The following is a 21,494-nucleotide window of genomic DNA, read 5'->3' on the forward strand; positions in this document are numbered from 1 at the left end:
CAGAATAGGTCCTTAATTAAACTAGTTACATGTTTTTAAATAATATAGATTATAGATTGAATGTTGTAGAGTATTGGAGTGTCAGGAGATTAGAAAATTCATGACAAACTATAAAGTGCCATAGAGAGAAAACAAGTTAGTATTTTTATTACCTTTTACTGAGAAAAGCTCCTTTAGGAGCAACATTTTCCCTTTATGTTCTTTTCTATGAAATTCAACAGTATATCAGCAATACAATTTATATTATTAACATATGTTTTTATTGATTTTTTACAGAGAGGAAGGGAGAGGGATAGTTAGAAACATCAATGAGAGAGAAACATTGATCAGCTGACTCCTGCACACCCCCCACTAGGGATGTGCCCACAACCAAGGTACATGCCCTTGACCGGAATCAAACCTGGGACCCTTCAGTCCACAGGCCGACGCTCTATCCACTGAGCAAAACTGGCCGGGGCAGCAGTACAGTTTATTTTTTCTGATTAATCCATGAGATTTGATGTCTTAGATGCAGTGGTTCTCAACCCTCCTAATGCTCCTACTCTTTAATACAGTTCCTCATGTTGTGGTGACCCCCAACCATAAAATTATTTTTGTTGCTACTTCATAACTGTAATTTTGCTACTGTTATGAATCGTAATATAAATATCTGATATGCAGGATGTATTTTCAGGGGTCGCGACCCACAGGTTGAGAACTGCTGTTAGAGATCTGTAGATTATGTATGCTGTGTACCTGAGTGTATGAACATACTTGATAATGTGTGGCCTATTATTTTAGCACAAGTAATTATGATTAGGTTATTATGCTTATGATGATAAATTACGAATACTTATTATCTCAAATACTCCTTAGTACTGTATGGAATTAAGTAAATAAATTAACTTGAAATAAAACTATGGCTTTTATTTAAATTTAAAAAAATAGTCTAGCCTTGCCTTCCCAAACAAAAGAGGATTATTCACCTTTCTTTAGCAATTGTGAGTTTAGAGGATGTTGGCTTATATTTCTGTGATCTGCTCATAGGAGAAAAGGGGGTTGAGAGTTCAGGTAGAGGAATCTTCATTGTATCTACCCCTGATTTGGAACTATCTTCTATTTTTAAACTGAGAATCTTAATATGTGTCTTAATAATATGTTGTTATCCTATGTTACCTTGCATTGTTATATAAGTGCTCTGTATAATCAAGGTATTTGTCAAAGAAGATAACCATTAATTTTAGTGTTTTTCCTTTAGTGACATTTTTAAAAATGGTTATAAGATGCTATTGAAAGCTCCAGTTCTATGAGCTATTACTAGCAAACATTCTAGAATTTTTTTCTTATAATCTTGTATAAGAAAAGGGACTGTGATACAATGGTTAGGAATTCGCCTTTGGAACCAAACTGAATTCAAATGCTATCTGTATTATATACTTTCTAACTTGATGACCTTGGACATGTTATTTAACCTCTATCTCCTTGCATTTCTTGAGCTATAAAGATGGCAATAATAGTTCAGTGTGGATTAAATGATTACTTTATGTAAAGCACTTAGAACAGTGTCTGGTGATAGTAAGTGCTATTCATAGCGTTAGCTATTTCAGTACCTAGTACATTAGATTGTGTTAAGTGTATTTATAGATCTCGATGATCATATCATCTCCAAGAGTATTGTTTCACATTGTTAACACTCAACGTATTTAGTTATCACTGAATGTTTCAGATTTTATTTAGTTTTTAATGTCTTTTTCTTAGTATATGTGCTTAATTTCCCATATTGTTTACAAATTGAGACAATATATTGAGTATTTTGAAAGCTTTATCTATCTATCTATCTATATATATAAGCCTAATATGCAAATTGTCTCCTCGGGAGTTCAACTGGGAGATCGGGAGTTCAATCGCTTGCTATGATGTGCGCTGACCACCAGGCCTACGGACCCTACCTGTGCACAAATGTCATGCACCAGGCCTCTAGTATTTTATAACTATTTAATAATGCCATTTTTAAAATTATTGAAGGCATGATGATTTTAACTCTTAGATTCTTGGTTTATTCATTTTCTTTATTGATTCCTTCAGCTTAAAGTAAGAATATAAAGGAACTCTAGTTGCCACAAATTCTACCAAGAGAAAACATTTTAAAACTTTTACCTATTTTTAAAAATATATCTATTTTTATTGATTTCAAAGAGGAAGGGAGAGGGAGAAAGAATCATTGATCAGCTGCCTCCTGCACACCCCCTCCTGGGGATCAAGCCTGCAACCCGGGCATGTGCCCTTGATCAGAATTGAACCCGGACACCTCAGTCTGCAGGCCAACCCTCTACCCATTGAGCCAAACCAGCCAGGGTGAAACTTTTACCTCTTTAAGCATTGGCTATAGGCTATTAACTGTAATATTAGTCTTTAACAATATTGGTTTTTAGCAAGAGCAGTAGGTCAATTGAGGTGTAGTACTTTTTTCTTTATAAAGTAAAATATAATCAAATAACCAATTTTGTGCTAATCTTTATGAAAGTTTGTATAAGCTAATCTTTATGAAAGTTGGTATAAGATCACATATCTGTTGACTTGGTTTCTTGTATATTTTGCACTGTAAAAAAAGAAAACTAATACTTGTGATATAAACAATTCTTAGTTTAACCTTTTTTCTCACCTGCCTAAATGGATATATTTGGTACACAGTAAAAAGGAAGAATAAGTGGATAATCCTATATGATAAAAGCCTAATATGTTAAGTGTCTGGTTGTCCGTTCAACAATCAAAGCATAATATGCTAATGATATGCTAAGGCTGCTCAACCACTCGCTATGGCATGCACTTACCACCAGGGGGCAGACACTTCGACTGATAGATTAGCTTGCTGCTAGGGTCTGGCCGATCGAGACTGAACAAGAGGAACCGGACATACCCTGGAGCCCTCCTGTGGTCCTCCCGGGCTGGCCAACCTCCCGTGTCCCTCTCCCAGCCCTGATGGTGCACTGGTGGAATCCCTTGGCCTGGCCTGCGCCCTCTCACAATCCGGGACCCCTTGGGGGATGTCAGAGAGCTGATTTCAGCCTGATCCCACAGGCCAGGCAGAGAGACCCCACTGGTGCATGAATTGTGCACTGGGCCTCTAGTAGTATACAAACCTAACCTGGTTGGGCTCTATCCCCAGTGGCATGGCATGTAGGAGGCAGCCAACTAATGATTCTCATCATTGATGTTTCTCCCTCCCTTCATCCCCCCCCCCCCCCACTTTCTCTGGCATCAATTAAAATATATTTTTAAAAAAACACAACAACAAAAAACAATTCGCAAATTAATTTAATAAAAAATATGACATGGCCTGTAAACACTAACTTTCTGAACTATTATATACTTTTTTAACAGTTCTCTTTGCCACAGGATTACTATATTAACTAATAAAAAGATTTCTTTGCTCTGAGGAAACTATTATTGATGATTCCTCGTGTAGGAAAACTATTTGGTGTGGGAACTTACAGATATCTTACTTCTCTAGAGCAGGAGAGGCAAACTTTTATCAAGTAATCCCTAGAGCAGGAGAGGCAAACTTTTTCTGTGACGGGCCAGATACATGTTTTAGGCTTGGTGGGCCGTGTGGTCTCTGTCTCCACTACTCAATTCTGCCCTTGTAGCAGAAAGCAGCCATAGACAGTATGTAAATGAATGGACAGGGCTTTGTTCCAGTAACATTTATTTACAAAAAATAGATGCAGGGTGAAATAGATGCAACTTTCACCCAAGGCTGACGACTGCACTAGAATATGAGTTTTACTTGTAGTTCTTCTGATTAAAACTTAGATATTTATTTCCTAATGTGAATAGATATCTATGATAATAAAAGCATAATATGCTAGTTAGACCAGACATCCTGGATGAAGCTGGGGCTGTGAGGGAAGCCCTGGTCTCGGGTGGCTGGGGTGCCAGCTGACGGCAGCCAGAGGAAAGCCCGGGTCCCAGGTGCCAGAGGAAAGCTGGTGCTGGCAGCTGGGGGAAAGAAGGCTTACTTTTGCACGGATTTCATGCATTGGGCCTCTAGTTTTCATATAAGCTAGTTGACTTAAATGTTAGTGTTTAGTTGACAGTACAAAACTGAAACTAGATAAGTCTATGTCAGCTTTTTATGTTATAGAATTTTTATTCTAATTTGAAAGAAATAGAAGTAACTTGGACTTTGGTGTCACAAATAACTAGATTACACTTAATTGTGCCTAATTGCTTTGTGATGCTGGACAAATTTGTTTTACATTTCAGAGCTTCAGTTTCTTTGTTTATAGATTGGAAATTAATAGTAGCTATCTCCGAGGGGGGGCTATATTTTTTCATTAAGCTTTCTTTTCATCATTTCAGTTTAGCAAGACTATTTTAGTCATTAGCTTGTGTCTCTTCTAGAACCTAGTAAAGAACTCTGCACAGAGTGAGAACCTCTACTCTTGTCAACTGAGGAATCAGAATTCCTGGGATTTCAGAATGATTTAACATTTACATCAGAGTTTTATACCATGTTCTCACTTTTGTTAGTGCTTGAATTTTTTACTTTTACAGTTCTCCTTGGACAGATTACATTATATAAAAATATAGTGTGAAGTTCACTGGAAGCCTGGATCAGCATCTCTTGGAATTATAGATCTCCTTTTACTGACAGCCTATAAGAGAAGCAGATTATTTGTAAATAGTTCTTGTTATATATGTTCAATATAATCTTTGTTTGACTGGAAGTTGTTAGCATACTGAAATGATATTGTTCATCTGTACAAGCAAATCTTGTTTGGAATGAAAAAGCAACCTTTAGGCACATGATCCTAAGTATAAGTTATCTTGTACATGTATGAACTTTTAGCTAACATATGGAAGTATAGTAAAATACATCATCCTTTTCAGTGCTAATTCATAATTAGCACCAACCTTTTCAGTATAAAGTTCATAAATTAGTACTCTTATAGGATTTTAGGGGGAGGAGAGGAGGCTATTGTGACAATCATAGGGATAGGATATGTATTTTGTTAGGGCATAAGCCAACCACCTGTGGAGAAAAAAGTTTTAATGGCAAAAGTTTAATATCCAAAGCAAATAGTGAAGCTAGGCTGTGTGGATAATGAAATTTGATGTGATGTTATATTTTAGGACTAAGTGTAGCTGTTTATTTAGTATTGTCTATTTATACTGATAGTTCTCATATGTGGTTAACACTATAGCCCTGTATTATGATTCCATTGTTTCAAAATGTAATTTTAAAAAACCTATCTTTTTAAAGGCTAAGAAAATAAAAAGGTTTATGTTACATTTTGATAAAACTAAAATTCATAATTGATATTAAATACCTAATAAATTATGTAAATGAATAATTTTAGTAAATTTTTTAGAATCTCTGAATATTCTCTAGCTTTATGTCATATTTTATTTTTAGAAATGGAAATCTCTTAAGTTTATGTACTTACCTGCTTAAATAGAGTATATGAAGTGATTTATTTTTTTTTCCTTTCTTCACTTACAAAATATTTATTGAATGCCCACTGTGTGCTAGGCAGCTGTGCTAGTAGGCATAGGGGTTGTGATGGTGAGCATTCTTAAAATCTGATGCGTACTACGAAGGAAAAAATAACCAGTGCTTCGAGAGCATAGAACAAGAATATCTATGTAGGGTTCAGGTAAGGCTTTCTGAGGAAGCCAAAGATGAGTACTCATATGGAACCAGACAAATGGTGAGGAGGTATGCTATGCCCTGAGAGTCTGAAGGGAGCAGAGCACACCTACTATACTAACCACATGCCCAAGGACTAAGCACAGAGCTGAGGGAGAGAAGAGAGTCATGGTAGAAGTAGAGCACATAGAAGGTTGTAGGACACTTTAATGATTGTTTTTAACCTGAGAGCAGTGGAAATTATTAAATGAATTTTAAATAAGTAGTTGATAAGATCAGCTTTACATTATAAAAGATCCCTCTGACAGCAGTGGGGAGAACAGAATGAAACGGGGCAAGAGTGAAATGGAGAAAACACTTAGGTAGGTGCCTTTGAGTTCTCCAGGATGGTTGTAACTTGATTGAGTGGCTGAGGAGGAGGTAAAGGGAAGCCAGCAGATTCACGGTATAGTTAGCAGGTAAAATTCTCTGAAGTTGATAGATTACCAGGGATTTGGAGGATTTTGTGATGGGTGACTCCCAGGCATCTATCTGCCTTTCACAACTAAAACGCTGTGGTACATTTACTCAGGTAAAAAACACTAAAAAGAGAACCAGGGATGAGGTGGAGCTAGGTCAGTGATGGCGAACCTATGACACGCGTGTCAGGTGACACGCGGGTTGATTTTTCTTTGTTAAATGGCATTTAAATATATAAAATAAATATCAAAAATATAAATCTTTGTTTTACTATGGTTGCAAATATCAAAAAATTTCTATATGTGACACGGCACCAGAGTTCAGTTAGGGTTTTTCAGAATGCTGACACGCCGAGCTCAAAAGGTTCACCATCACTGAGCTAGGTCATGAGTTCAGTTTTGGATTCTTGAATCCAGCAATTCTTGAAGAATTTGGGAGAGAGAAATGAAACAGCAGTTTAGAGGAGAATATGGGACATGAGGTTTTAAAATCTGTGGGAGACTTGTTGTGCATGTTTAAATTCTTAAGAGAAGGAAATATTCAATAGAAGGAAGTTTTAAAATTATTGAAAGAGGAGAGGGAGTAACCATATGAAAGGCTGGAAAGAGCATACTTAGGTGGAATTACTGGTATTAAACAAGAGGTGCAGTCATCTAATGTTTTAACAAGAGGAAGGAAGAAGAGGGCTTTGTGAATGTAGTTCTTAGTAACTGGGTATTGTTTTTCCTGAGGTACAGGTTTACCCTTTGCTGAAAAGAGTTGAGGCTAAGGCAGCCGTGGGCAAACTACGGCCCGCTGGATCCGGGCCCGTTTGAAATGAATACAACTAAAAAAAAAAAAAAAAAAAAGACCGGACCCTTTTATGTAATGATGTTTACTTTGAATTTATATTAGTTCACACAAACACTCCATCCATGCTTTTGTTCCGCCCTCCGGTCCAGTTTAAGAACCCATTGTGGCCCTCAGTCAAAAAGTTTGCCCACCCCTGGGCTAAGGAATGGGACAGGACTCAGCAGCCTGAGGGGAATGGATATTTGAAATAGTTACAGTGGCTAGTGAATTGAGAAACAAGATTTCGTGGCCCCACACATTGAGGGCAAATTTTTATTTATGACTGTCATTTAATGTTATCTTAAATCTATCTGATTTATATGCAAACAGCAAGAAAGTGGACTCAATAAAAGAGTTTATGATGACCTGTAAACTTTTAAGTCATGGCATCAATTTGCCAAGACCTAGTGCTACTCTGGATGAGAAAGCAGAGGGACTGTTTGCAGTGCCACAAATAGAGCTGCTTACATCCTTATTGCAGTAGATGAGCTCACTTAACTGTGAACTCGTAGTGTTAATTTCTGCTGGGTACACCTGCTCTGTTTCTAACGGCTCTTCTCTTTTTCCTTTTTAGGCAGGCAGAAGTCCTGAAGGCTGACATGACAGGTAGTGGCTGCTCCTTTGTTTTCCAGAACTTACTTTATACCATTAAATTAAGCAAAGGGATCTTTATGACTTATAGCACTTATTTGCTTTAAATATTTATTGTTTTATATTTTGAATTCTTACTTAGATGATGACCAGTCAAGAATTTTATATTAGCTGTACTACAAAGGATTGAATATTACCTAATTTACTGCATAGAATCATTTAATTTTTATGAACTATTTATCAATGATTTCAGACATACAGAAAAAAATTCACATCCTATATAAAAAAAACCCTAATATGCTAAGTGTCCCGTCATCCATTCAACCAATCAAAGTGTAATATGCTAATGTTATGCTAAGGCCACTCAGCTGCTCGCTATGATGTGCACTGACCACTGGGGGCAGACAGTCAACTGGTTGCTATGACATGCACTGACCACCAGGGGAAAGATGCTCCAACAAGTAGGTTAACTTACTGCTGGGGTCTGGTAGATCAGGGGCTGGACACGCCCTGGAACCCTCCCACAGTCCTCCCCCCCCCCCCCCCCCCGCTGGCCAACCTCCCGCATTCCTCCCTGGCCCCAGTCATGCACCGGTGGGGTCCCTTGGCCTGGCCTGCACCCTCTCCCAATCTGGGACCCCTCAGGGGTAGTCAGAGAGCTGGTTTCAACCTGATCCTGCAGGCCAGGCCGAGGGACCCCACTGGTGCACGAATTCGTGCACCGGGCCTCTAGTACCGTATAAACACTAATATCCTATGGTATTAGGTTCTTATCTTCCTATTTATAATTCCTCAAATTGGAGTAATAGGTAAACCTTCAGAAAAATATTTGCAGGAAAACTGCTGACATGTTTGAAGTTGAGTGAGCTGCCTCACCACATTCCTTTTTTATCCCTTATCTTTTTTATTTTGGATAATAGCCAAGGCGTTTTTGAAAAAAATAACTGGACTTAGTCACTAAACAGAGCAGATGACTCTAACCCCAAAATAAAGAAATAGGGGAATACTCTAGTGATAAGTATGCTCTCCATAATAGCATACGCCATCCAAAAATGTAAGAGAAATATGTGATAATGGACCTTGTTCTAATTTTGAGGAATTTAGTTCTGCAATGAAACCCACAAAGAAGAGTTAAACTATTGTGATAATCAGCATATCTGCCAAAATTTATAATGAAAAGGAAATGGACTGTTTCGATGTCTTGTTCTCAATTTGTAGAATTATAGGTTAATGTTCTCTAAGAATTTGTGGGTAATCTCATTGTCATCTTGTTCAAGGGAAAAAGAAGAAAAAAGTTCCAAACACTTGTTATAGGTTTACTTAGTATAGTACTTCAGTTCTTTCTATTGTTAACATAAGTGTCATCATTTCCCATACTGTGGATATCAGTTTTAACTCTGAGCTACTGTGTTATGCTCTTGTGATAGCATTATAAGTACAATCTTAAGTATTAAATACCCTTAGTAATAGTAAGAATGCCTGCCCAGTAAGATATTAAGTCTATTCATTTAAATAGTAGTCTCTTTGATAGATGAGATTTAATTACCCTTTCCAATCATTTCCCTGCCATTGACGAATTGAAGCAGAGCTGAAAAAATGTATAAATATTATTGATTTAACCATTAAGCACTTAATAAGAGCAGGAAGCCGATATTAGACCCTAATTTTTTTTTTTTTAGTAGCCAACAAACTCTTGTGAGGATTAACTCAAATATCCAGAAGATTCTTCTTATAGAATAGGATTATGGTGGCTATAGAAACTAATAGCAGACCTAAAAACAAGAGTGAAGATTATGCCATTGCACAGCAGCAAAATATTAAATGCAGCCAGACAGCCTAACAGGCAGTTGGAAATATATATTGAAAAGTCCATTATTAAGTTCTACTGAGGCAGCTCACTGTCAATTATTGCACTCATAAGCCTACTTATCGGGAAGGCTAATGTGCCTTTTAGGACTCTGGCAGACAATATGGCCTCAATTTGAAATTTTGTATAGTAATAGCCTGACTTTGTGATTTCATTTTGCAATGTCTCATTTGGGCTCTTGAGCAATTTAATCACTGTCTGTCCTCATTTACATTAAATAGCAAGTATGGATTGCTCACAAGTGTCTTGGCAAGCATCCTACCAATCGTTAAAATAATGCTCACTATCCTGGTTTTATTGGATTGACATGTATAGAGTAGGAGGAACAGCAGAACGCCCAAACAGCTGCTGGATTATGAGCTGATATGAAGATTTCATAAGGACAATTGTGAGAATGATTAAAAAATGTTTTTAAAAAGCTGCTTTGGACAAAGAGAAGTATAGTTGTGAGAATAAACAGACCAATTTGGCAGTCCATCATTTCAAAGAGGATGGCTAGTGTGAGGGATATGGCTTCCTGTGATATGAATACGTAGACATCCAAGCCCAAAACAAAGGGCATACCATTCTTTTTTTATTTTTATTTTTTTAGCCTTTTTCATTTCATGGTATTATTTTAAAGCTAAAAGACAAATACAGAAGCATACAGATTTAGTCATTAGTCAAAAGGGGGAAGTCATTTGAAATGCAGTAGTATAAAACTTCAGCAACCTATGGTATATACTTGTACTTACAGCAGGTTTTTACTTTGGGGAATGGGGAGGGCAAGGAATCATTGGTGTGATACAATGGTCTTAACTCTCTATTTACCTGTCTACTGTTCTGTTTTTGTTTTGTTATTCAGATTCTAAGCTGGGTCCAGCTGAGGTCTGGACATCCAGGCAGGCTCTGCAGGACCTGTACCAAAAAATGCTAGTTACTGATTTGGAATACGCTTTAGACAAGAAAGTAGAACAGGATCTGTAAGTATTATCATTTGGGATGTCCCTGTTGAGATCAAGGATCTCACCAAGACTTTAGGATAGAAAAGAACAATTTGGTTGTTTCTTTTTAACCTCTCTCAGAGTAAGCTTTTTCAATGAAAATGAAAAAGAAAAATTTATAGTACTTTTGATTTTGGGGGGGAGGGGTGATATTTGACCATTGGTATTACCTTCGCATAGAGTCTTAGGTGGCAAGAGAGATGTTCCGAATTGACTCTTATTAAGATCTTTAGGGCATTTCATAAAATAAATAGGTATTTCCTTTTTCCCCCTCTTAATAAGATTAAAGAAAGATTTTGTATATTTAGGCTATCTCCACGCATTTTTTAAAAAATACGTTTTTATTGATTTTAGAGAGAGAAAAAGGGAGAGGAAGAAAGAGACAAAAACATCAATGAGAGAGAAACATCGATTGGCTGCCTCCTGCACACCCCCTACTAGGGATTGAGCCCAAAACCCTGGCATGTGCTCTGACCAGGAATCGAACCGGTGACCTCTTGGTTCATAGGTCGAATGCTCAACCGTTGAGCAACCGACCAGGCTGTCGCTCAGTGGTTGCTCGTTCTTTCTATGAGGGGTGAAATGGCAGATGACCAGATTCCCAAGTGAGTAAATAAATGCCTTTTGTGGAAGGCCTTACCTTTTAAATTGAAACAAGGACATTAAAATCAGTTAAGAACATTCTATTTAATAATGCCCATTTCCCCAAGTTGCAGTGAAGATTTTTTGAGATCTAGCAATAGAGCTTAATCACAACCACTCAAAATCCATATCTATGATATTAGAATCAAGGATAAGATGTCATCACAAATTCTAAGGGAATGATTGACCTCATAAATCATTAAAAAACCCGGTGCTCTAGAGTCTTAAAAGTTGACATTGATAAGAGTTAGGTATTTTCCAGGTAGATTGTAAACCCTTTATCTGTTTGCTTCCTTGAATCAAGCCAGTAATATCATCCCTTCATCCTAGTTCTGTTTTTTCCCCCCTCATGTAATTTCCAAGTTAGAAGGTGGCTGTATTTCACCATAACTGAATTTAAAATGATTCTCTAAACAACTCGATTAATGAAAGGCATTTTATAACAGGATTTTGGTATGCTGTATTTCAGCATTGTGTTATTTCTTATTTTTAAATAGCTAAAATTAAAATGTAAAAAAATGACCTTATATTTCAAGTTTTGAAGAAAACAACCCCAAGAGAAACAAACTATTAATTAGAAATAGAACTATGAGTAATAGATTTTAGGGAAATAAGGGATATAGCTTAATATTTACAAAACTTTTTCCCCCTCTTTATATGTCACTTGTTAGGGTACACTCAATTATTTTTGGCACAATGTATGCAAATTTGTTAATAGCTTATTTTTACTTTGGTGTTCCCACTGTAGTTCTGATTTTGTACTGGGATCCCTAAATAGGCTCTAACTGTAGTAGCTCTAAAAGAATAATAACTAAAGCCACAATCTGATTATTAAATATTTGGTTAAGTGTTTACTAAGGCCAGTTGGATTCTACTGCGTGTTTAGTCTTGTTCAAAGGGAGCCTAAAGTTGTTTAATTAAGTCACTATCTTTAATGCAGGTTTACTATCTAGTGTGTTATAATTATAACAAACAGTTCTTTCTTGTTCTCAGGGGGACCAGTGTCTGCCCAGTGAGTCACTGCTATACAAATAGAATTACATTTTGTTTTCAGCTGGAATCATGCCTTTAAGAATCAGATCACAACACTACAAGGCCAGGCAAAGAATCGAGCAAACCCGAATCGGAGTGAAGTTCAGGCAAACCTCTCTCTGTTCCTAGAGGCAGCTAGTGGCTTCTATACTCAGGTGAGTTCTACACTGTATACCAATTTTTCTAGAATTCTCTTTGTACACATCTTGTTGTTTATATAAACACTTTGTGGCCCTGGCTGTTTTGGCTCAGTGGATAGAGCGTTGGCCTGTGGACTGAAGGGTCCCGGGTTCGATTCCAGTCAAGGGCATGTGCCTGGGTTGCAGGCTTGATCCCCAGTAGGGGGCGTGCAGGAGGCAGCCGATCAGTGGTTCTCTCTCACCATTGATGTTTCTATCTCTCTTTCTTCCGTCCTCTCTGAAATCAATAGAAATATATTTAAAAAACAAAACACAAACACCCACTTTGTGTAACCACTATGTGGGCCATCCAGTTGATCACCTATAATCTCAAGTGAATAACAATGCCCCAAATTGTATACCATAAGAAGCCAGATCATAATGGATTAAGGAATGAATAGGAATTGAGAAAGCAGGTATAGCACGTGTGGACTCCTTTGAATGAGTTTGGCTAAAGTCTTTTTTTAAAAAATATGTTTTTTATTGATTTTTAGAGAGAGGAAGGGGGAGGGATAGATAGAAACATCAATAAGAGAGAAACAGTATCGATCGGCTGCTTCCTGCACACCCCTTACTGGGTATCTAGCCCCTAACCTGGGCATGTGCCCTGACTGGGAATCCAACTGGGGGCCTCTTGGTTCATGGGTCAATGTTTAACCATTGAGCTACACTGTCCAGGCACTGAAATCTTTTTTTAAAAAATGCTGCCATTCCTTTTAGATGCACATCCTAGATTGCTCGAATACTTACTTGAGAATTCAAGAGAGATGATTTGTAATGAATGCTTCTAATTACCATATGAAGGTTTTTACCATACGTACAAGGGAAAAGGAAAATAAATGATTGTATCATGTATAATACAGTATTACTGTTGCTGTTGTTATTTGCTCCTATTAAAAAAGAAATGATTGTTAAAAAAAAAAAAAAAAGAAAGAAAGAAAAAGAAAAGAAAGGTTACCATAAAATTTTCTTGAAGTCCTTGCTCAGGTCTGAGCAGTATGCGATATTAAATATATATGTTGAAGTATACAAGTTTTACTGTAGAGCACTTCTAACTTGCCAAGTCTGACTTAATACTAAATCTTGCTATGTTTTCCTTTCAGTTATTACAAGAACTGTGTACAGTGTTTAACGTAGATTTACCATGCCGTGTGAAGTCTTCCCAGTTGGGAATTATCAGCCATAAACAGACGCATACCAGCGCCATAGTGAAGCCACAGTCCAGCTCCTGCTCCTATATCTGCCAGCACTGCCTCGTGCACCTTGGAGACATTGGTGAGCCTTTGGTGTGAAGGAATTAATCATACATTTATAATACATTTATCCTTTTCTTTGGTGTGGTCATAGAGGGAAGCTCCATTTCCCTGTAAACTGAGCATGCATACACAATTTAGATGGTCTTAAGAGGAAACTATAAAATATATTTTAAGGTACTTAGATTTTCTCATTGTTTTGACATTGGCAAGGGATCTTGAAGGAAGTAACTTTCATATTAAGATTTAAATTTTATTCAGATTTGTGCAGATGTAGGCAAACGATAAATAGCAAAAACGTAATCAAAGCTAAACTTTTCAAAGTGGTGCCATAATATTTTCTAAATTAAGTCTGTACTCTTGGAATTATGAGGTTTATGAATTTATACCTTCTGAAACCAGATTGCCTTCTTTCCTTCCTGCCAGTGCATTAAAAGCTCATTTCTGTTTCCTTTTAACAGTTAAATTTGTATTCCATTTTATATATATTTAAATCTGGGAATGTTATGTAACTTATTTCTTGTTCATTCCTTTAAGGTGACCTAAAAAAATGGTTGTAAAACAAATTAACTATAGGATTATGTTTGCTGTCCTCAAATAACAGGGAATTGAGAACATTACTGCTTTAAGTTCAAAGATTGTAGATTTCTTGATGTCATAAGTCACTAACTCCATGAGGGGTCACATCAAAGTAAGAACCAAGTTCTGCAGGAAGATTCAAGGAATAGTGTGTATAGGTTGTTTTGCTGTCAGTGTATTCTTTGCACACACATACTTAATATTGCAGTAGGTATGAGGCATTTTTCAAAATCACTTTATAAATAATTGAAAGAAATACATAATTTTCAGATCATCTTGTATAGTGTTTTTTGTTTTGTTTTGTTTTTAAGTGCCATATAACTCACCCCTTCTTGGCCGGCTCCAGGTCACCAGCATAGTCCGTAGTGAGAGCTGGTGATGCATGACACTGGAGGACCTGAAAGTGGGGGCTAGGTAAGCTTTAAAATTGGTTACATGCTGAATGTCCCAAATAGGGAAGGCTGGATGGACACTTCACACATAATCCTATAGTTAATTTGTTTTAAAGTCTTTTTCTGTCTTTAATGCTCTTAAATCAATTTTAATGTGTTTGTTATCTTTAGAATTTAAAACAATAGCCTGTTTTGGAAATATTACCCTAGTTACTGCTTTATTTGTTTGTTTGTCTTTAAACTACATTTTCTTCTTCCTCCTCTCAGCTCGATACAGAAACCAGACCAGCCAGGCAGAGTCCTACTATAGGCACGCAGCTCAGCTTGTCCCCTCTAATGGTGAGTGAGTCTCTCCTGTCAACTGGTGGACAGTGACACTTCATTCAATACAACAGTATGGTAAATAACTGAAGGCTTATCTTGCATGTTTTAGGAGTTTCGGTATTGATTATCATATTTTCTCTTTTAAGTGTACATTCTATATAACTGGAAATGAAATTTCTAAAATAACTGTTGTAAATTAAAGCAGTATAAATAGAATATCCCCTAATATGATCTAAAATTATTTCAACAACTCTGACTTCCATAATTACTTATAGATTAATTCTCTTTAATACCACCATTTTGGTCCTAGGAAAATTATCCCATTATCTAAAAGGTAGTGTTCTTGTATTTTGATGGCCCCTGAAATATGTGTTAGCAGTGATTCTTGAAGTAGAGAAATTATAACAGATGTGTGATGATGTAAGTCATTCTTGTTAAGCCACATTAAAATTCCTCCAGATTCTAAAAGGAGCCCTTGAGGGAGCCCCAAGCAGGGATGGTAGTCTGCAGACTGTTCCGTGTTGTCTGTGGCTGCTTCCCCACTGCAGTGGCAGAGCCGGGTAGTTGTAATAGAGACTCTGACCCCCCAAAACAAAACATATTTACTACCTAGCCCTATCAGTTGTACTTGAACTTTTTGTGCTGTCCACCGTAATTATGTGGCTTTTTAACCGAAACATTTTATGTTTCATTGCTGAGGTGTGGTTTATGTTATGCCTATTTGTAATGAGGTGGTCGTGACATTTACTTTATCCAGTACTCCACCCTATTAATTTAAAGGCTTGAAAACTGATAATTTGTTTTCTGATAGCAAAACTTGGTGCATCTTTAGTTACTTTAGAATTTTGACTTTCTCCTCTAGGTCAGCCTTACAATCAGTTGGCTATCTTAGCTTCTTCCAAGGGAGACCATCTGACCACAATTTTCTACTACTGCAGAAGCATTGCTGTGAAGTTCCCTTTCCCAGCTGCCTCCACAAATCTACAGAAAGCACTTTCTAAAGCACTGGAAAGGTAGGGCTGACTTTCCCAAGAGGACTTAGTGTAACCTGGTAGACTTCACCCCTCAAATTTAGGCATATAAGAAATGGCCAGTTGCCTATGCTTCTCTTATACTTGCCTCATTTATAAACGATAGTAAATAATAGTTTTGTATGTAGTTTTTACCAAATTTCGACCAATCAACAACTGATTTGTTCCCAGTAGAGGAGTACAGGCTGCTGATTACTGCCTTCACCTGTGGGTGTCACATTTGAAAGTCAGGTGCAGAATCCTCTCTAGGTGTTCAAACATTGTATCTTTGCAAACTGAAGCCGCCTTTAAGAGATTTTAGCCATTTTGCTGCTTAAGATTCATGGAAGTTTTTCTTTCATTTCAGCCGGGATGAGGTGAAAACCAAGTGGGGTGTTTCTGACTTCATCAAAGCCTTTATTAAGTTCCACGGCCATGTGTACCTGAGTAAGAGCTTGGAAAAGTTGAGCCCTCTTCGAGAAAAATTGGAAGAACAGTTTAAGGTTAGATTTCAAAACCAGAGAATTTATTGTCTTGTTTAAATAAGCGTAAGATTTGGAGGAAGATGACTCCCAGTTTTCACTCCATTACTTAACTGTGAACTGTTGGTAAAAATTAACTTTGAAATTAAATATGAAAGTTTTGCATACAGCATCCTCTTTATTTAAACTAAGGTGCCGTTTATACAAAGAAATACATGCAGCAACAATGAGCTAATAAGTAGCTGCAGTTTGGCCAAAAGTATCCAAGTGGAAAGAAACAACTACTCCTTTCTCAGACTAAGCACATTTTTTTCTCAGTTTGGAAAGTACTGCTTTTGATGGATTAGATATTTTTAGATACGGTTTTGTTACCTCCTTTATAGATATTCCCATTCTGCAAATCAAGCTCATTTCTCTTGTATTTTTTTTTGTTTGGTTTTTTTTTTTTTGTTTGGTTTTTTTTTCCAGTTGATGTCTTTTATTTACTTTTTTTTTAATATTTTTTTATTGATTAAGATATTACATATGTGTACCCTCTACCCCCCCCCCTCCCCGCTCATTCCCTCACCCCCCCGTTGTCCGTGTCCATTGGTTAGGCCTATATGCTTGCATATAAGTCCTTTGGTTGATCCTTCCCCCTTGCCCCCACCCTCCCCTACCTTCCCTCCAAGGCCCGACAGTCCAATCAAAGCCTCTCCGTCTCTGGATCAGTCCTTGTTCATCAGTTTATGTTGTTCATTATATTCCACAAATAAGTGAGATCTTGTGGTATTTATCCGCTCTCCAGTTCCATCGATGCTGTGGCAAATGGTAATGATCCATCAAGATTTGTGGTAGTTTGAAGGAAAGGAATAAGAAATTTCATTCAATTATTTTACTCAATTATTTCTAGTTACATATGTGAAAATTATCTTGGGTTAGGTTAGTATATTAAATTAGCAGTTTAAATGTAGTGTATGATGGGTAAAATGTAAAAGGAGTCAAAATTAAGTATTAACTTTATTTTTAATTTATTCAACAAATATTTGATTGTTGTATACCTGTCACTGTTTTAGTCCCTGGGATCAACATTAAACAAGACATTCTCAATGAGCATTTTTTATTTTTTGGTTACTTCTGGGTATCTTTACATTTTGGAATTGTCTATAACAGCACTTGCCAACCGGTGGTCTGCGGACCACTGGTGGTCCATAAGGTCTGAAAGATTGGTGACCACTGGTCTATAACTTCTTTATAGTTTTACAAATATTATAAAAGTCACAATTCAGAGATTGTAGAACTTAATTTAGAGACATAAATTAGCCAAATGTAATAAATGTGAAATGGTTTTTATAGATAATCAATTTTTAGTTGATACTTTTACATAAAGTATACAAGTTAATTGATTTCAGAGAGGAAGGAAGAGGGAGAAAGATATAGAAACATAATGACAAGAGAGAATCATTGATCGGCTGCCTCCTAACACTGCCCCCATTGGGGATCTAGCCCACAGCTCAGGCATGTGCCCCGACCTGAAATTGAACAACAACCTCCTGGTTCATAGGTCAACACTCAACCACTGAGCCACATCAGCCAGGCATAGTTGATACTTTTTGTGTGCAAGAGAGTATAGTAAATAACTATAATAGAATAAGCTTCTAAAATAAGAGTCCCTTGCAGTTTTCTGCATCTCTTAGTGGTGGCATATGTAGACTTAGTCCATGATTTATAGAGGGGGGTGCATGAAAGCAACAACTTGCTTTGTAATGCCCTCAGCTATTCAGCCTGGAAAGAACAAACAAGTCTCAATAGCTTCATTATAGGTTTTCAGATATATGAAAGATTATTTTAAGATAACATATCTTTGTCTTTCCTGGAGTCAGAACTAAAATTCAATCTTAGAATTTGAGTAGAGATATGTAGGGTGTTGCTGAGGACTCTCTTTTGAGAACTTAAAAGTCAGATTGACAGCTATCTTCTTGGATGGTGTAGATGTAGTCCTGTTATGTATCGGGATTGGACAAGATGACCTCTTGAGATTACTTCTAGCTCTCTTGTTCTATGAAAGATACACTCCCCAAATGGGGAGGGTGTGGAACCTACCTTAATGAAATCCTCTCCATGTAAGTTATTCTAGTCTAGAGTTTAGTCAGTTTTGCATTTGGTTCAACCTCAAACACTAATATTCTCTTCAAATATATAATTCTGTATGTGAAGTTCTGGTGGGAGTGTGTGGGCAATTGCGAAGTATCATTCCTACACTCTAAAATTAAACACAGGATGAGGCAGATCTATTTTAAAACTTACCCAGTACTAAAATGTCAGAAGAACATTGTGGAGTGAAATTCTAGCATAGTTGAGTAAATATTCAAAAGTATTTTAAAGTATCCTATTTAATAAAAGGCTAATATGCAAATTGTCCCCTCAACTAGGGGTTCGACGGGTAGTTTGACCAGGGAGCAGGGCTGCCTACCCACGGCCCCTTCTCCCAGCCAGCCCCGACCCCCCCACCCATCCCAATCCCGGCCGGCCAGCCAACCTCCCGCATCCCCTCCCCCTGGCCGGCCCTCTGTGATCAGCCCCAATCGGGGCCAGCCGGCCAGACCCCACCCATGCACAAATTTGTGCACCGGGCCTCTAGTTTGTAGATAACAATGTAAACTTCAGTATATCTGTCTAACTAGCAATCTTTAGCTACTGAGAAACATTTACCAAGTTGAGGTTCATTGAAGGATTAAAAGGCCTGGAATTTAGGAACTGAGATATAAGGCTTTTTGTATCTGTCAAATGTATGCTGTTTATTAATGGTATTTAATTCAGTGTTTTCCTCAATTGCTGTTGAAAGTATCTTTCAGTAGCAATATGTCTGTTCCTATCTGATTTTGTCCAGGGAAGACTCTGCTTACTTCAGTACAATCTAAGTTTTACAAAAGTACAATTGAATAATTACACATTGACTTCCAAAGGTGTGAATTATTCCTTCACTAAGTATTTATTGAGTACCTGTTGTGTGCTGTACACTTTTCTAGGCCTTTGGAGATACAGAGGAGAGAACAAGACAAAGTCTGTGCCCTTATGAACTTAATCTTATATTTGCTATTACCAGGGTACACCATATGCATCAATGCTTCTGTGCCTACACTAGAAAGCCCTTTAAAGGGTTAGGATTCTGTAACATAGGACATTGCCTTCTAAAATGAACGCCACATTGCTATATTGTAATAGTAAGAAAAAATGCTTTTTGAAAAATACAAATTAATATTCTCATTTTATGCCAGTATCATGCATTTGTGTAAAGGCTGGATGCAGAGATTGAAAATTTTGTGGGAGGATTTTGGAGGAGAGCTAGGATTTCAAGACATTTTCAGGAAAGGAAAGGAAAATGCTTAAGGCCTTTGAGAAAGAAGTGAGCATTCTAGATTTATATATGGGAGTGACAGATGGCAAGGAGGCTGAGAGATCTGATAGGGAGAGTAGAGTTAAAGTGGAATGGAATTGTGTTTTTCTCCAATGATCATATGAAAGGTCTTGCTAATGAATTATAGATCTTATTTTGTATCTGTTTCCCATCATAAGGCAGTGAGTCCCCATTGTCTGCACTAATTTTCCTTGGGGACAGAGACAGGTTGGCTGTAGCTAAAATGTAGGGTGAAGCCAGGATATCATCTTTGTTATCAACTTTGTTAGGAGCTTGTGAGGCCACCAGCTGAGTGCATAGAGGTGAATTCTTCCTTATAGTGCTGGTTAGCACGTCTTTGTGAACACATGGTTATTAAGTAAAAGAAGTTGATAATGAAGGTCATGGATGTACCTTCCTTATAGGGGGAAGTGTCAGTGTGATAATTTGTAGAAGTACCTGTAATATATTAATGATGGCTTTAGATATCATTTGCCCCGTGTTCCAAAGTATGTTCTTGCTATGTACCTCATTTATAAGTAAGCTTCTTTATGTATGTCAGGCCTTTGAAAGAGTAAATTTTATAATAAATTTTGGAAGTCATACATTATGTACCAAGAGTTCAAAAACATGTGTTTTGAGTCTCTTTATTTGAAATTTTGTTTCTCACTGTATGCATGTACTTTTTAGTCATTGGTCCCAATTTGATAATTTTAGTGTGTATGCATCTCTTATAAAACAGCTTCTAATGGATGGAAGGCATGTGAATTTATTGATGGATACCGAAAACTTGTGAAAAACAGTTCAGTGGTGTCTGGGTTAATTTTTTTCAAGATGAATGGTCAGCATGAGAAACATCAGACCACATTAGACTCGATTAAAATACTGAGATTAAAAGTGAACGTTTACTTATCTGTAATTTACTGTAACCCATGTGGCTCTAAATTCAGACAGTTTAATTCTTGTGTTGGAGATGGCTCCTGTTCTCGATAATAGTATATGCAGTGTTCCCTATCTTCTTTTACAGAGGCTGCTCTTTCAAAAAGCTTTCAACTCTCAGCAGTTAGTTCACGTCACTGTCATTAACCTGTTTCAACTTCATCACCTTCGTGACTTTAGCAATGAAACAGAACAGCATAGTTACAGCCAAGATGAGCAGCTGTGTTGGACACAGTTGCTGGCCCTCTTTAGTAAGTATTAAATCGTTTTAACTTTCTGTTCCATCTTCTTTGGCCTTTTCATCATAAAGCATTAGTGCTATATAAAGAAGTGTCTTGTATGTCTTAATATTGAATCAAGAGGCCTGTACTCTAAATTCTGTTCCTTATCTGCTGACATCCATCTTCAATGTATCTGTAACAATTTTTAACTGGGGAAAGAAAATGCCCTTTTAGAAAGAAGCTGAGAGACTGATAACACAGTTTCAAATATCTTATGCTTTCTGTATACATTTTTCCTTTTGAGTGTCTTTTCTTGGCATCCTGTGCAAGTGTCCTCTCCAGAACAAGTCTCAGGAGGAATCCCACAATGCCTATCCCCTTCCTGCAGTCAAGGTCTCCATGGACTGGCTGAGACTCAGACCCAGGGTCTTCCAGGAGGCGGTGGTGGATGAAAGACAGTAGTGAGTATCTTGGAGTTTCGTGTCAGCTTTTGTGCTTTGTTTGTTTGATATTCAAAGATATGCTGAAACCACCTTAGAAAACACAACATTTGAACAATGGAAGGCTGTATTTCCCACCCACTCTTTGGAAATTGAACTGAAGACCTCTTTATATGCTTTCCCTTTATTTGTTTGAATTCTTCATGTGAGGCACAATCTTAAGGATTTCTGACTTTTTGTTCCCCCTGTCCTTGGTTGCCAT

At 37.3% G+C, this 21,494-nt stretch overlaps 1 protein-coding gene across 7 annotated transcripts in view; it reads left to right on the forward strand.

Annotated features, from left to right (window-relative positions):
* The window catches only part of SMG7 (SMG7 nonsense mediated mRNA decay factor), a gene marked incomplete at its 5' end in the record, with an annotated part of 56,049 nt that overhangs the window by 17,277 nt on the left and 17,278 nt on the right, over positions 1-21,494 (forward strand). For all 7 annotated transcript variants that reach the window (XM_081112751.1, XM_081112753.1, XM_081112752.1 and 4 more), the window contains 9 exons: positions 7,497-7,528; positions 10,225-10,342; positions 12,060-12,192; positions 13,320-13,491; positions 14,708-14,779; positions 15,627-15,777; positions 16,142-16,277; positions 20,660-20,822; positions 21,097-21,253. In XM_081112751.1, coding sequence (XP_080968877.1) covers positions 7,497-7,528; positions 10,225-10,342; positions 12,060-12,192; positions 13,320-13,491; positions 14,708-14,779; positions 15,627-15,777; positions 16,142-16,277; positions 20,660-20,822; positions 21,097-21,253 — 1,134 coding nt within the window. The remainder of the gene's footprint in view (positions 1-7,496; positions 7,529-10,224; positions 10,343-12,059; positions 12,193-13,319; positions 13,492-14,707; positions 14,780-15,626; positions 15,778-16,141; positions 16,278-20,659; positions 20,823-21,096; positions 21,254-21,494) is intronic.

Source organism: Myotis nattereri, assembly GCF_964212035.1.
Source record: "Myotis nattereri genome assembly, chromosome: 18".
NCBI classification, from domain to species: domain Eukaryota; kingdom Metazoa; phylum Chordata; class Mammalia; order Chiroptera; family Vespertilionidae; genus Myotis; species Myotis nattereri.